The sequence below is a fragment of the Canis lupus genome, chromosome 14, assembly GCF_048164855.1.
Source record: "Canis lupus baileyi chromosome 14, mCanLup2.hap1, whole genome shotgun sequence".
In the NCBI taxonomy this organism is placed as follows: domain Eukaryota; kingdom Metazoa; phylum Chordata; class Mammalia; order Carnivora; family Canidae; genus Canis; species Canis lupus.
In genome coordinates this window covers 39,950,778-39,964,465 of record NC_132851.1, presented here as the reverse complement: position 1 = coordinate 39,964,465, position 13,688 = coordinate 39,950,778, and the positions used below count along the sequence as shown (strand labels likewise).

Genomic DNA, 13,688 nt, shown 5'->3' with positions numbered 1-13,688 from the left:
CTCCTGGCAGCACAGCCCACAGAGACAGTTTGAGCAGTTTCTTGTCAGGTGCCTGGAGACTGAGCGTCCTTGCACCGTGCAGACTCTCTGTCCATGTGCACAGACAGCCCCAGCCCAGGGGTGAGGTGTGTCCCCTGTCCCCAGCCTGCCTGGCGGAGGCCTGGATGGAGGAGCCGACCACTGGGCCAGCCTCGGCTCTGCTGTGTCTCCCTCACAGGGGAGGGAGGGCTTGTTCCCTCTGCACAGGGGTCCACCTCCTTGCTCTGGGCAGGGGTCCACCTCCTGTGTGCATTCTCTACCCACTGGCTCCCCAACAGTCTGTCTGGGTTCAATGCTGTACCCCAGGGGTGACCAGAACATTCTTCCAAAAAAGCGGGGTTTCTACCCACGCACACACAGGAGTGCGCCAAAAAAGGAACAGATGCTATTCTTTGTTTAGAAAGAATTATAGCTATTAAATTTGCTTGAAAATGCTTCTTTAGGGCTTAGAATGTTCAGTTCAGTGCTTTCTCAGCTTCTGCGCCAGAACAGTCCTTCCGTTGGGAGCATCTGGACTTTGTTCTGGTCAAATCCAGCTCTGTGATCCAGGATAGAAAAACAACACAGCTATGTGAGGAGGTGGGATGCAGGTACCTCACTGTGCCTTGTGGGTGCCCCACCGGGGGGGCAGCTGCCTGTCCGTGCGGGGAGCGCCAGGGCTGAGCACACGGCCAAGCTTCCATTCCCACCTCCAGCGGCGTCTCACTGGCCTGGGGGTCTGTGCCCTGTCCCCTGTGGGCCTGTCCCTCTCCCAGCTTCTCAGGTCCCCTTGCCTGTCATCTTGCTGTGTCTCAGCCCCTGGGGAGCGCCCAGCCTGACCTTGGGGCGGGTTCCTGCCTGGCTTTCCAGAAGTCTCCATCCTTGTTCTCTGTAGATCAGCTTGAGTGAGATCATGTCAGCCCTGCCCAGAGCTGCTCTTGTGACTTCTCTCTTCACTTGAGCAAGACCGCAGTTCCTGCCCTGGCCCCCAGGCCCCTGCCCCTAGGCCTCTGCCTCCAGGCATCTTCTTGGGGTCTCCCTCTCTGCCTGGGGCAGAGAGAGTCCATGGTCTCTCAGTGCAAAAACTGAACACTAGCAGGCAGGCCAGGATGAGGAGTAAGCAGTGTTGCTGTGCACAGCTCCGGGGAGAGCAGGTCGGGGCCCTCTGGCAGTTGGCCTGTACCCCTGGGACCCACCTCTGGCCTCTGCAGGGTTCTGTACCCCCTGCCGGGGCTCCTGCACAGCAGGGCTGTGAGAAAGAGTTCCAGAGAGCGAACAACTCAAGTGTCTGTCAGCAGTAGAACTGATCAAAAATGTGTGACAGAGGCATCTGGCGGGCTTCTCGGTGGAACATGAAACTCTCGATCTCGGGGTCTTTGGGCCCCATGTTGGGTGTAGAAATTGCTTAAATAAACTCAAAACAAAACAAAACAACAACACTGTGTAACAGGAGCACCTGGTGGCCCAGGTGGTAAAGCATTTGCCTTCAGCTCAGGTCCTGATCCTGGGGCCCTGGGATCGAGTCCCACGTTGGGCTCCCTGTGGGGGATGGGGGGGGCTGCTTCTCCCTCTGCCTCTGCCCTCCCCTGCTGGTGCGCTCTGGCTCACTTGCTCTCGTTCTGTTAGATAAATAAATAAAATATTAAAAAACAAAACACCAAGTAACAGGTTTGCCCAGTGAAGGACGAGAGCTTAAGCAGGTGGCAGGTGAGAGCGTCAGTGTCAGTTGCAAGTGAAGGAACAAAACACACCAAAAAAATAGTGTTATCGGGTGAATATGATTAAGAAATACACTTAAATTACTTTGTTTAGAGTTATCTTCAAAGGCAGAGAAACTATAGAGGCAAGGAGGCAGTGGTCCTAAAACTCGGGACAGTGGTGTCTTCATGGTGAACAGAGGTGTGGGTGTTGGATGCTGCCTAGTTTTCTTTCTTGGGGAGCGATGGCTGTGCCCTTGGTAAGTCATAATTGCTCATGACGGTATTTCTATGTGCTATGCTTCTGTGTACGTGATAGGTCATGATTTATTTTTTAAAAGAATAAATATACCATTTACGATAGTGTGTATGAAGCCTCAGAATAAATCTGACAAGATGTCCACGCCCTTTGAAGGACCCCTGGATGAGTGCGTGCCCCATGGTGCGGGTGGATGCGTGTCTGATCCTCCCGGGGTAGACCGCGTGGGCATGTGGATGGCCGATTCTGAAGTTTGTAGCGGGGAGGAGGGCCAGGAATAGCCAGGACACGCCTGAGGAGGACGCGGAGCAGGGGCTTCGGAAATCGGATCATACACCGCTGTCGTGAGGACAACAGGGTGCTGGACCACCTCAGCTGGGCCACAGAGCCCACGGCGCCCTCGGACACGGGCCCCCTGGACATGGCCCCTTGGACCTTGGCCTCTGGACACGGGAGCTCAGACACTGCCCCTTGGATGCGGGCCCCAGACTTGAGCCCGCGGGCCCCGGACTTGAGCCCTTGGACGCGGGCCCTGGACTTGAGCCCTCGGACACAGGCCCCCAGACATGGGTCTTCAGACACGGCCCCTTGGATATGGGCCCTGGACATGGGAGCTTGGACACGGGAGCTTGGACATGGGCCCCTGGACTCGAGCCCTTGGATACAGGCCCTCGGACATGGGAGCCCGGACACGGCCCCTGGGACACAGGCCCCCTGGACACAGCTTCTTGGACACTGGCACTCAGACACCGTCCCCTGGACACCAGAGCTCAGACACGAGCTCAGACATGGGCCCTCAGACCCCGGCGCTGGGAAAGGGGCCTCGGGACATGGATGCTCGGACAAGGCCCCCCAACACGCCCCCAGAACGGATGCTTGGACATGGGTCCGTGGCGGAGGGCAGTGTCTTGAGACACCCAGTTACCCGTGTGGGGAAATGAAATTTTACACAGTAAACAGAAGCCCAGATAGAAGCAACTTCAACATGACGTCAAGTGTAAAACTGACAAGGTGATTTCAAAGAAGATCGTTTTGACCTAGAAGGAGGGAAGATTCCTTAAACGAGGTGGAAGGAATCCGGACAGTAAGTGGGAATTCAACTACGTTAAAATCAAAACTTCAGCAAAAAACCAAAAGGCACCGTGGAGTGGAGACACATGGTGAGACCTTGGCCACGAGGGTGAGTGGGAAGGAGAGGTGCGCCTCCCGCTGCCCCCCTGCCCGCTGCTCAGCACCCGGCAAGGGGCAGGGCTCGGGGGGACGCAGAAGCGGCGGTGTCCGTCCCGGACCAGCGGGGTCCGCGGACGCGCGGGATGGACACGAGGGATGTCCCGGGGGCGCTTCCCCCTCCCGGGGAGAGAGGGTGCCGCTGGGTGCAGCCGTGGCCCCGCCCCCAGCACCTCCAACCTGCCCTCTAAGCCCCGCCCCATCACGGCCCCGCCCTCCAAGCCCCGCCCCGGTCCCCGCCCGGCCCCCACGGAGGTCCTGTGGCCGTTCTCGGCTCTTCCTAAATCTGAACTTGGGTCGTCGGCTGTGGGCTGCCCGTGCCCCGGGATGCGCGAACGTGGTGGCGGGGCCTTCGGGGGCCTGGGGAGGAGGCGGCCCCCGTGGAGTCGGTGCCCGGTGCCCCCCGGCGAGGAGCGTGGGCTGCGGGGAGGGGCTCTCGGGATCGCGGGCTGTGTCGCCGCCCCAGGGCGATTCCAAACCAAGAGTTGGAGACGTGGAAGGGAAAGGGGGTGGCGAGCAGCCCCCGGCGGCCCAGCTCCAGTGCAGGCCACTTGGCTCCGAGAGGGGTTCGTGGTCTGGGGGCCACGTGGGGGGGCGGGGTGGGGAGGGGTCCTAGGGCCCCTGGCTAGGGCCGTGCCCCCCCAGTCCCGTGCCCCGTGCCCCCCATGCCCTCCTTGCTCCCTGTGCCCCGGCTGCCCCGGCATCGGGATGGCCGCTGCCCACTCCTCCCAACACGGAGCTCAGCCTTAGCACCTTCCATGCCTGCTCCTGGGGCGCTTTGCTTCTCGGCGAGGCCTGGTTCTGGCCCGCAGGGATGCCCGCTGCCCCCTGCCCCCCGCGCTCCTCCTCACCCCGCTGCTCAAGCCTTGGCCTGGGACTCCGGGGCCCACGGGGCCCTGCCCATGCCCCCGCCACGCCCGGCCGCAGACTCGCTGTGCTTGGTGTCCTAACACCGGCCTCGCTGCGCTGCACCAGGCGCTGGTGACAGAGGGACTCGGGCTTCCAGGAGCAGCTGCTGACCTTGAAGGAGGACCCAGAGCCTCAGAGCTGCTGGGAGCAGATGGCGAGTGAGGGGCTGGTCCCTCTCCCTCCAGCGGGGGCGGCCAGAGCAGGTCTGGTCCCCGGGGCCGGGCCTGTGGTGCTGACACTCGTCCATCACAGGGTCAGGAGCAGCAGAAGGACCGACGACGGGCACAGAGCCTCACACGGCTCAGCAGCCTGTGGCATTTCAGGGTTGTTGTTTGGGACGCCCGGGTGGCTCAGCGGTTGGGCACCTGCCTTTGGCTCAGGTCCTGATCCCAGGATCTGGGATGGAGTCCTGCATCGGGGTCCCCTCAGGGAGCCTGCTTCTCTCTCTGCCTGTGTCTCTGCCTCTCTCTCAGTCTCTAATAAATAAATAAATCTTTAAAACAATAAATAAAGGGTTGTTGTTTGTGGAAACTTGGAGGCAGAAAAAGAATATGCTGGGTGTCAGCCAGACATATCCTGATAGCAGACGTATCAGCATTAGTATTGTCTTGTTCTGGGCAGCCCCGGAGGCACAGCAGTTTAGTGCCACCTGCAGCCCAGGGTGTGATCCTGGAGACCCGGGATCGAGTCCCACGTCAGGCTCCTTGCATGGAGCCTGCTTTTCCCTCTGCCTGTGTCTCTGCCCCCCCCCCCCCCCCGCCTCTCGTGAATAAATAAATCTTTAAAAAAAAGAAAAAAGGATTCTCTTGTTCTGAGTAGATTTAGTTTTCATTAAAAACCTTAGTGGGGTGGGGATGCCTGGGGTTAGTTGAGCATCCGACCCTCAGTTTTGGCTTGAGTTGTGGTCTCAGGGTCGTGAGCTCCAGCCCCATGTTGGATTCTGCACACAGCAGGGAAACTACCTGGGATTCTCTCTCCCCTCCCCGAGTCCCTCCCCTCCCCATGCTCATCCTCTCGGTATCTCTCTAAGATAAGTGAATAGCGGTGTCTGGGTGGCTGAGTGCCATTAAGCGTCCGCCTTCAGCCCAGGTTAGGATCCACGGGGTCCTGGGATCGAGCCCCACATCAGGCTCCCTGCCCAGCAAGGAACCTGCTTCTTCTCCCTCTGCCCCTCCCCTGCGTATGCTCTCTTGCTCTCTCTCTCTCTCAAATACATAAATAAAAACTTTTAAAAAACTTAGTGGGATGGAAACTGTGTCTTTGGGGTAGGAGGTACCCTGAGCGCCCCGGGGAGGAAATGGCCCCAGAGCTGGGCCCTGTAAAGACGGCGCCATCTGTTCCTCCTACAGGCAGGCAGGACATGGTGGCCTCGGTGGTCAGGGCATCCTGTAGGACACAGGTTCCTCTGAGGACAGGACGCTAGAGCCTGCAGAGGCCAGAGGAGGTGTTCGGTCAGGACGCCCCAGAGCTCCTGGACACCGGGCGGTGATGAGCATGGGGAAGATCAGCAGTGGGACTTCACTGTGGCCTGGTTTTATTGTCCAAGTGATAGAACTTCTTGCCTTTGGAGCCAGGAGGTGTAGGAAAGGCTTGATGCTGGGTCAGAAGGTCTAAATCACCCCTTCCCCAGGCAGGTGGACTGTGCAGCGGCTGGGGACACAGGACAAACCACGGGGTGGGCAGGATCTGCTCCATGGGGTTGGCAGTGGGGCCAAGGTTGCGGGAGCCCCTTGTTCCCAGAGGCCAGCGCCCCGACCCTGCTAACGCTCCTCTTGCTGTTTTTCAGGCTGGAGTGGGTGGAGATCATCGAGCCGCGCACCCGCGAACGCATGTATGCCAACCTGGTCACTGGTGAGTGCGTGTGGGACCCTCCTACCGGAGTCCGCATCAAGCGCACCAGCGAGAACCAGTGGTGGGAGCTGTTTGACCCCAACACATCTCGCTTCTACTACTACAATGCTACCACCCAGCGCACCGTGTGGCACCGGCCACAGGACTGTGACATCATCCCCCTGGCCAAGCTGCAGACCCTGAAGCAGAACACCGAGTCACCCCGTGCCTCTGCAGAAAACAGCCCCGGGAGGGGCAGCAGCGTCAGCCGTGAGGGGAGCACCAGCTCCTCCCTGGAGCCGGAGCTGGATGTCAGCGAGAAGGCACAGGAGCCTTCAGGGCGGGCTAGCCGCCAGGCCACTTTTGGGGCTCTGCAGGAAGAAAGCGGCAGGTGAGGCAGTCGGGTGACCCTGGAGTGATGGGTGGGGCCTGAACCTCATGCAAGTAGTGGCCTATACCAGCTCCCACCCCTGCCCCCCAAATGCTCTCATTTCTGTTTGGCAGGAGCCCCTGTTGACCACGAGGAGGGCGGCCTCTAGGGGGACAGCAGATGGGCCTACTTTCCACTTTTCCTACTTTCACCTTTCCCAGACAGGGCTGTTAGGAGGCATCTGGGGCTGGACGGTCCCTGGCGAATGGCCATGAGGTCGTTTGGTTCTGTCCACTGTGGGAAACGTGAATGTGGCATGGGGCCCCACCAGAGGCAGACCTCCCAGAAGTACCCCGTACCCCAGGTGCCCCACACCTGGCAGGCACTGCTCCAGGGCTCAGTGCTCAGGGAGTCCAGAAGGAGTGGCTGGTCAGGAAGGTGCTAGGATGGGGTGTGCCTTGGTGACACAAGGTGACATGAAGCCAGGGAGGGTGTAGGGACACTCATCGGCCGGGAGGCCAGGCAGGAACAGGATAGCAGGGATGGGGAGGGTGGGGTCAGGGGTGGGGCAGGCTGGATTTCCCTCAGGGACAGTGGAAACCACGAAGTGACTAAACCTGGCTTATGGTCCTGTTAAGGGACGTCCAGGGGTCGAGGATGCAAACAGGGCAGGCTGGCGGCGTCAGTGGCACTTGGAAGTGCTGTTCTGTGTGGCGCAGTCGGGTGGGCGTGCTGGTGGTTGTAGGGGGCTGGGGGACTGGACAGCTGGCTGTGGTGTTCCTAGATGGGTTGGGGCAGATGGGGCAGGTCCAGGGGTGGGATCCGTGTGGATGCTGCTACTGGGGAGGCATGCTGCTTTTCCTCTCAGGGCTCTTCCAGCTGCGTTGGGAATTACACTGACATGAGACAGATCAATAGTAGGAAAAAAGTAGTTTCTTTTCGTGCTCCAAGGTCCAATGATGAAATTGAGACCCCAGGAAGTGGCCAAGGCGCATAGTTATTATACCTCTTAGACAAAGAGACAACAGATTTGTGAGGAGCTGACAGGGTAAAGACAACAGACCTTTGGAGCTTTACTTAGGGATCCTAAGCCGAGGCTGGGCGGAGGTACTGTGCCTGCACAAGATCTGTTTCTCCGGCTTTCTCAGCTGTGAGGTCCCTCCCTCTGGTGAGAAGGGTGTCTCTTTACTTCTTAGGGCAGGGAGGGTGTTTTCACGTGGAAGGGTTACTTCAGCTTTCAGGGGACAGAGGGGCATCTGATGACCTTGCTCCAGTGGTTTCCCAAGCGGCTGCAATGCAAAATAATCAGTTTGCTGCTGTGGCACCTTTTGGGGTGGCCTGGCCTGGGCCCCTACGTTGCACACACACCTCTGGTCTGACACACACCAGAGGTCAGAGGCCAGAGAGGCAGGGGCTGGGTGGGCCTGAGGAGACCGACCTTCCCGTGGTGAGCACCAGGAGAGAGCACAGCGGGGCTCGGGCTCTGCCTCTGGCTTCCTGCGGGGCCGGACCGTGCTGTGCCACGCTGGTTGGCCCTCCTGCAGGCCCTCTGGCCCAGCAGATTCGATGGCCTCTGGGCTCGGCAGGTGCAGCCTCACGTGGACTGTGATGATTTTGAATTCTTATCCTATTGGTTGCTGACTCGTCTCTGTGATTAGATGGGGAGATCGGAATTTTTTGTAGGATTCTGTTGACAGACGTGTCTGTCACCCACACTCTGGGGCCAGAATTTCCACAAGAAGCCCTGTTTGGATTTGGATTAGAATTATGTTGTGTTTATTAAATTTGGGGGAAATAGGCATCTCTGTTAAATTGTCTTCTCCCACTTTAAGACAACATGTGTTAAAATATCTTGGCATAGGACTTGCATATTTTTTAAGGTTTATTTCCAGGTGCTTTATCTATTTTATATCAGAAGTCTTGTCTTATGATCATTCCTGTTACACACACATCGGTTCTTACGTCCCAGTCTTGCTGATCTAGCACCAGCACCTGGCCTTGTCCCGGGGCCGCTGTCCTTGTAACGCTATGACGCTGCAGGTGCAGGAGGTCCCCCTTCTATTGCCAGACTTTTTATTATGAGCGGATGTTGCAAAAAAAAAAAAAAAAAAAAAAAAAGAAAGAATGGATGTCGCATTTTATGGAGTCTGTTGGTGTCAATGTTGTAGGTTGAACTGTCCGTGTGTTCCCCACCCCCACCCCCCGCAGATATGTTGGAATCCTAAGCCCCCAGGAGCTCAGGCCGAGTGCGGTTGAGAGCAGGCCCCAGGCAGCCGGCCTGGCTGGTTGCAGTGAGGCCCCAGCACGGTAGGCCGAGCCCTCCGCAGGGAGGACGGGCGTCCCGCTGGGACAGAGACGCACGGAGAGGCCCGACGGTGGCGGCGGAGACGGCCTGGCACCCCAGCCCGGGGCGCCCAGGGTGGCGGCCCCTCCAGCAGCGGGAGCAAGGCCTGGGACACCCCGAGCCTCTGAGCCTCCGAGCCTCCAGGAGGGGCCGCCCCACCCGCCCCGCCCGCCCCGAGCTTGGACCTTTGGCCTCTGGGCCTGGGAGGAGCAGGAGCTTCTGTTGTTTTAAGCTGTGGCGTGGGGCGCTTGGCGACAGGTGCCCCCGGCCCCTTCTCAGTCGGCATTTAATTCTGTTTCTCCCATTTCTAAAATACTCTATATTATTTTCAAAATAGATTCAGATTGCTAATATTTTTTTTAAAGTATTTATTTATTTGAGAGAGTGCAGGGGGCAGAAGGAAAGGGAGAAGCAAATTCCCCGCTGCGCAGGGAGCCCGACGCAGGGCCCGATCTCACGACCCCAAGATCATGACCTGAGCTGAATCCAGGAGTCTGAGGCTTAACCGACTGAGCCCCTCAGACGCCCTGAGTATTTTCTGATTTCAATTATGATTTCTTCTTTGACTTATTTGTAACTTAGAAACGTCTTAATTACTAAAACTCTAGGTTATTTTTCATTCTTGTTCTTCATTGCCACCTTAATTTCACGTTGGTCAGAAAGCATGGGTTTCGAAAACGAAAACGGTTTCGTTTTTTGTTGTTGAGACTTACTTTGTGGCTTAAATCCTGAATTTTGTAATTTTTTATGACTATTTTCAAAAATAATTTCTTTTCCCTGTTTGTTAGGTCTGAGGTTTTCTGTGTGTTCATTAGATCAAATCTCTTATATCAGGCAGGTTTCGTACCAATCTTTTGTCTGCGTGATGTATCATTTCTGACAAGGTAGCGTCTCCTACTGGATCAGTAGCATTTGTCTGTCTCTCCTGTTAATCCGTCCGTCACTGCTTCCTCTGTATTGAAGCTGTGGGTTGGTGGCACAAGAATTTAGGGCTGTTACGCTTTCCTAGGGAATGGCCGCTTCCGTCATCGTGCAGTCGTCCCGTTGATCCCCATGTTTTTGTCTCCTAGTCGGCTTGATATTCACGTAGCACTGCTGTTCTCTTTGGTGGGCATTGGCTGCTTAATATCTTTCCCCAAACTGCAGTCCTTTCCTTATACTTTGAGTGTGTCTCTTATAAATAATGCAGAGCTGTTGGGTTTACTTGTCACCAGTTCTGAACACCTGTCTCTGGTTTGGCAGGACCATTGCCATTCTGTTTACTTAGATCACTGACACAGCCAAAGGATTGAGTTTATCATCTTTGTGTCCTCTGAGGTACACGCTGTTCACGGCCGCCCTCCTCTCCTTTGGTTGTCCCGACACCACTCCCTCCATGTGACCTGGCGTGTGTCTTGCAGTTCACATGTGCTCTTGTGATGTACGGGCCATAGGCCGGGTGCCTTCTTCAGGGGGTGCTGCTCTTCCAACTGTGGGATGGCCCTGCAGCTCCAGTTTGGGTGCTGCCCCTGCACCTCCCCACTAAGGGCCTGGGGGGGTGGGTCTGGGGGTCTGTTCTGTGTGGCTGCCAGAGGATCTCAGCCCTGGGCTCCGTGGTGGGTGGTGTTTTGCTGGTGCATTCATTTTCATTTCCTCTTTGCCATTGATTCTTATTCTCTCTTCATGAGAGAAAACCATTTGAGTTTTCTCTTCTATTTGTTGCTTATGTTTTTTTTTATGTATTTTCTCCCTGGAGTTGTTGGCTTACTTTCTGTGTTAGTTTGCAGGAGTTCCTAGTATATTCCTAATATCAATTCCTCATTGCTTTTGGTAGATGTTATGAGTATTCTGTCTTCTGTCACCTGACTGCTAACTGGTCCCTGTGTCCTTGATTTTGATGCGACGAAGTTTATCACTCTTTCTTCCTTGTGGTTTGTGCTTTTATTTTTTATTTATTTATTATTTTTATTTTTTTAAAAGATTTTATTTATTCATTCGTGAGAAACAGAGAGAGAGAGAGAGAGAGAGAGAGAGAGAGAGAAAGGCAGAGACACAGGCAGAGGGAGAAGCAGGCTCCATGCAGGGAGCCTGACGTGGGACTTGATCCCGGGTCTCCAGGATCACACCCTGGGCCGAAGGCAGACACTAAACCGCTGAGCCACCCGGGCTGCCCGGTTTATGCTTTTAATGTTTTGTTTTTAAAAGTTTTTCCTTGGCCTAAATCCAAAGATATTCCCTTACATGTCTTGCATTCACCTTATAGTTTTATTTTCACATTAAAGCCTGAATCTGGAGTTATTTCCTGGGAGGCAGGAAGGATATGCTTTCATCTCCTAAACTGCCCACTGCTGCCCTGGGCCACAGTAGTGCCTGCACATCTGCTTGCATCAGCGCCCCGACCCCTGGAAGCCCCCTCTCCTCTTCGTCATTAAGACCATCTTAGCTGGTTGTGTGCCTTCCTTCATCATGTAAATGCTGCAGAAGATCCGAGCGGCATTTTCTTTCTTTTTTTTAAGGTTTTATTTATTCATGAGAGACACAGAGAGGCAGAGACACAGGCAGAGGGAAAAGCAGGCTCCATGCAGGGAGCCCGACGTGGAACTCGATCCCGGGACCCCGGGGTCATGCCCTGGGCTGAAGGTGGCGCTAAACAGCTGAGCCACCCGGGCTGCCCCGAGCGACGTTTTCGCTGATCTACTGACTTGCATTTTGAGGAGTGCTGACCCTCTCTCAGGTGGCTCGTCCTCTGTGAGAGCAGCGCCGGTTGAGAAGCCTGCAGTCATTAGTTCCCAGCTGTTTACCTTCCCTGTTGCTGAATGCCTATGTCGTACGGATCCACAGACGTTTTAAGCACAACCACTGAGGAAAAATCCCATAGAATCATAGCATATATAACTTTCTGACCAGAAGAGGGAAAATAAAACAAAACCTACTTAATCTAGTAAAAGGCGAAAGCAAGGAGAAAGGCAGCCCAGTGTTTTTCTGTAATAATAGAAGCCAAACAGGAGGTGACACAAACTCGGGAACCACTCCCTCAGCAACAGGGAACGTAAACGACTTGAAATCCGACTTTTGTTATCAAACAAGAACACGATCCCCTTCATGCAAGGCACGGTGTTCTCTAAATCCTTCCTGTGTACTCATTTGTATTTGTAGTTTTGCCTTTGGTTTTAGCTTCCCAGTGAGCTTTGGTTAGGGCTCTCCGGAGCGTCGTAGTGTGGATTTGACGTGTGAGATGATGTCCTATCACGGCAGGAGGCTCAGGGCTTCGTGTGTCACCCCCGTGCACTCCTGGTCGTTTGGCGATGCTTGTTGATCTTCTTTGCTGCGTCCACCGACATAGAGAGTGTGTGTGCACGAGTGTGTGAATGGTTTAGGTGGTTTCTCATGGGTAGGCACCCACACGTGTTGTCCAGTCCCGCAGTGTGGTGCAGAGACCTTCACAACTGTGTCCTCTTCAAGAGTTGATCCCTTTGTCCCTATGAAATGGCTCTCCTGATGTCTATTAGTAGTCTCTGCTCCAAAATCTGCTTGTAGTGATACAGGCACTCCAGGTTTCTTTGAAGCGTTAACGTGGTATCTCTTTTTCTAACCTTTAAACTATTGTTATGCTTTCATTGTGATCGGGTCCTGCTTTTTTATTCCATCCGACTGTCTCTGCCTTTTAATTGGGAGACTTAGACCACTTATATGTAATGTGATTATTTGTGTGATTGGGTTTCAGTCTGTCATCTTGCCGTTTGGCGTTTTGTTGTTCCATCTGTTCTTTTTTCTTCTTTTGGGTTAATTAAACATTTTTTTATTCAACTTCATCTCTATGCTGTGTTTTTTTTTTGTTGTTGTTGTTTTTGTCTGGTATGTTTTACTTGTTGTTTTGGGGCTTGTATCGTATATTAACTGATCAGAGCAGGCCTGAGAGAGAACCTAACGCACACTCCAGGCGTCCTCCTGGTGTACCTGATGTCCAAGGTAAACATCTTGATACACTGTTATTATTATTGCTTTAAGCTGCTAATTATCTTTTAAAGAGATGTACACACAAGGGGAAAACATTGCCCATATTAATGTATAGTTACCATTTCCAGGACTCTTGAGTTCTGTTGTGGATTTTCATGTGGTAGATAAGTATCTCCTTCTCACCCGTGAGGTCCGTCAGTCTCTGCTGGGTCTCGAATCCTGATAGACGGATGTTCCCGTCTTGCCGCTCTGCCCTCCTGGGCTGCATCACTTCTGCTGAGACGTCTGTTCTCATCCTCACTTTGTATCTCTGTACAGAGTATGTCCTTGTGCTCTGCTGCTTTTAGGGTTTTCTCTATATTGCTGATTACAAACAATATGTTTATGATTTGCCTTAAAGTTTTTTTCATCTTTCTCACTTGAAGTCCGTGGAGCTTCTTGAACCTATAGGGTCATAGTTTTCATCAAATTTGGAAAATGTTATTTTTTTCAAGTTTTTTTTTCTTTTTTTTTGTCTATCCCTGCAGACTCCAGTCACATGTAGAACAGACTGCAGCTCATGATGGTCTTGGATGTTCCTTTTCTCAGTTTTCCTTCTTTCTTTTTAATCTTTGTTTTTCCTGTGTTTCACTGGACAGACAGTACTGCTGTGCTTTCAAGTCTGCTGACCCTTCCTTCTGCGATGCCTGTCCCATTGCTCACCCTTCCAGCACATTCTCCATTTTTTACGTTGCCCTGTTCTTCTCTGGAACTTAGATTGGAATCTTTTTATATATTCCGTCTCTCTACCTAACATGTCTTTTTTTTTTTAGCTTTAGAACATATGGAATACAATTTTAATAACTCTCAACATTCTCATTACTAATTCCATCATCTGTATCAGTTCTGGGTTGGCTCTGATTGAATTTTCTCTTCGCTTGCAGTTCATTTTCCGCAGGACCCTGAGTCCTGTGCGGACCCACCATGTCAGACCCAGGGGTAAGCTGTTCCTGTGGAGGGAGCACCGGTCAGCGTCCTGACGAGGGAGGGCTCTTGATGTGCTCAGGGATCGGCCGGAAGGCCACGGTGGCTGCTCAGAGGAATCGAAGGGAGTTGCTC

At 54.0% G+C, this 13,688-nt stretch overlaps 1 protein-coding gene across 4 annotated transcripts in view; it reads left to right on the top strand.

The window, feature by feature from the left end:
• ARHGAP39 (Rho GTPase activating protein 39) overlaps window positions 1–13,688 on the top strand; it is a 90,188-nt gene that overhangs the window by 48,614 nt on the left and 27,886 nt on the right. For all 4 annotated transcript variants that reach the window (XR_012007239.1, XR_012007240.1, XM_072775477.1 and 1 more), the window contains exon 3: window positions 5,897–6,331. Coding sequence is in view for 2 of the 4 variants with exons in the window: in XM_072775477.1 (XP_072631578.1) it covers window positions 5,897–6,331 (435 nt within the window). In the remaining 2 variants the exon portion in view is untranslated. The remainder of the gene's footprint in view (window positions 1–5,896; window positions 6,332–13,688) is intronic.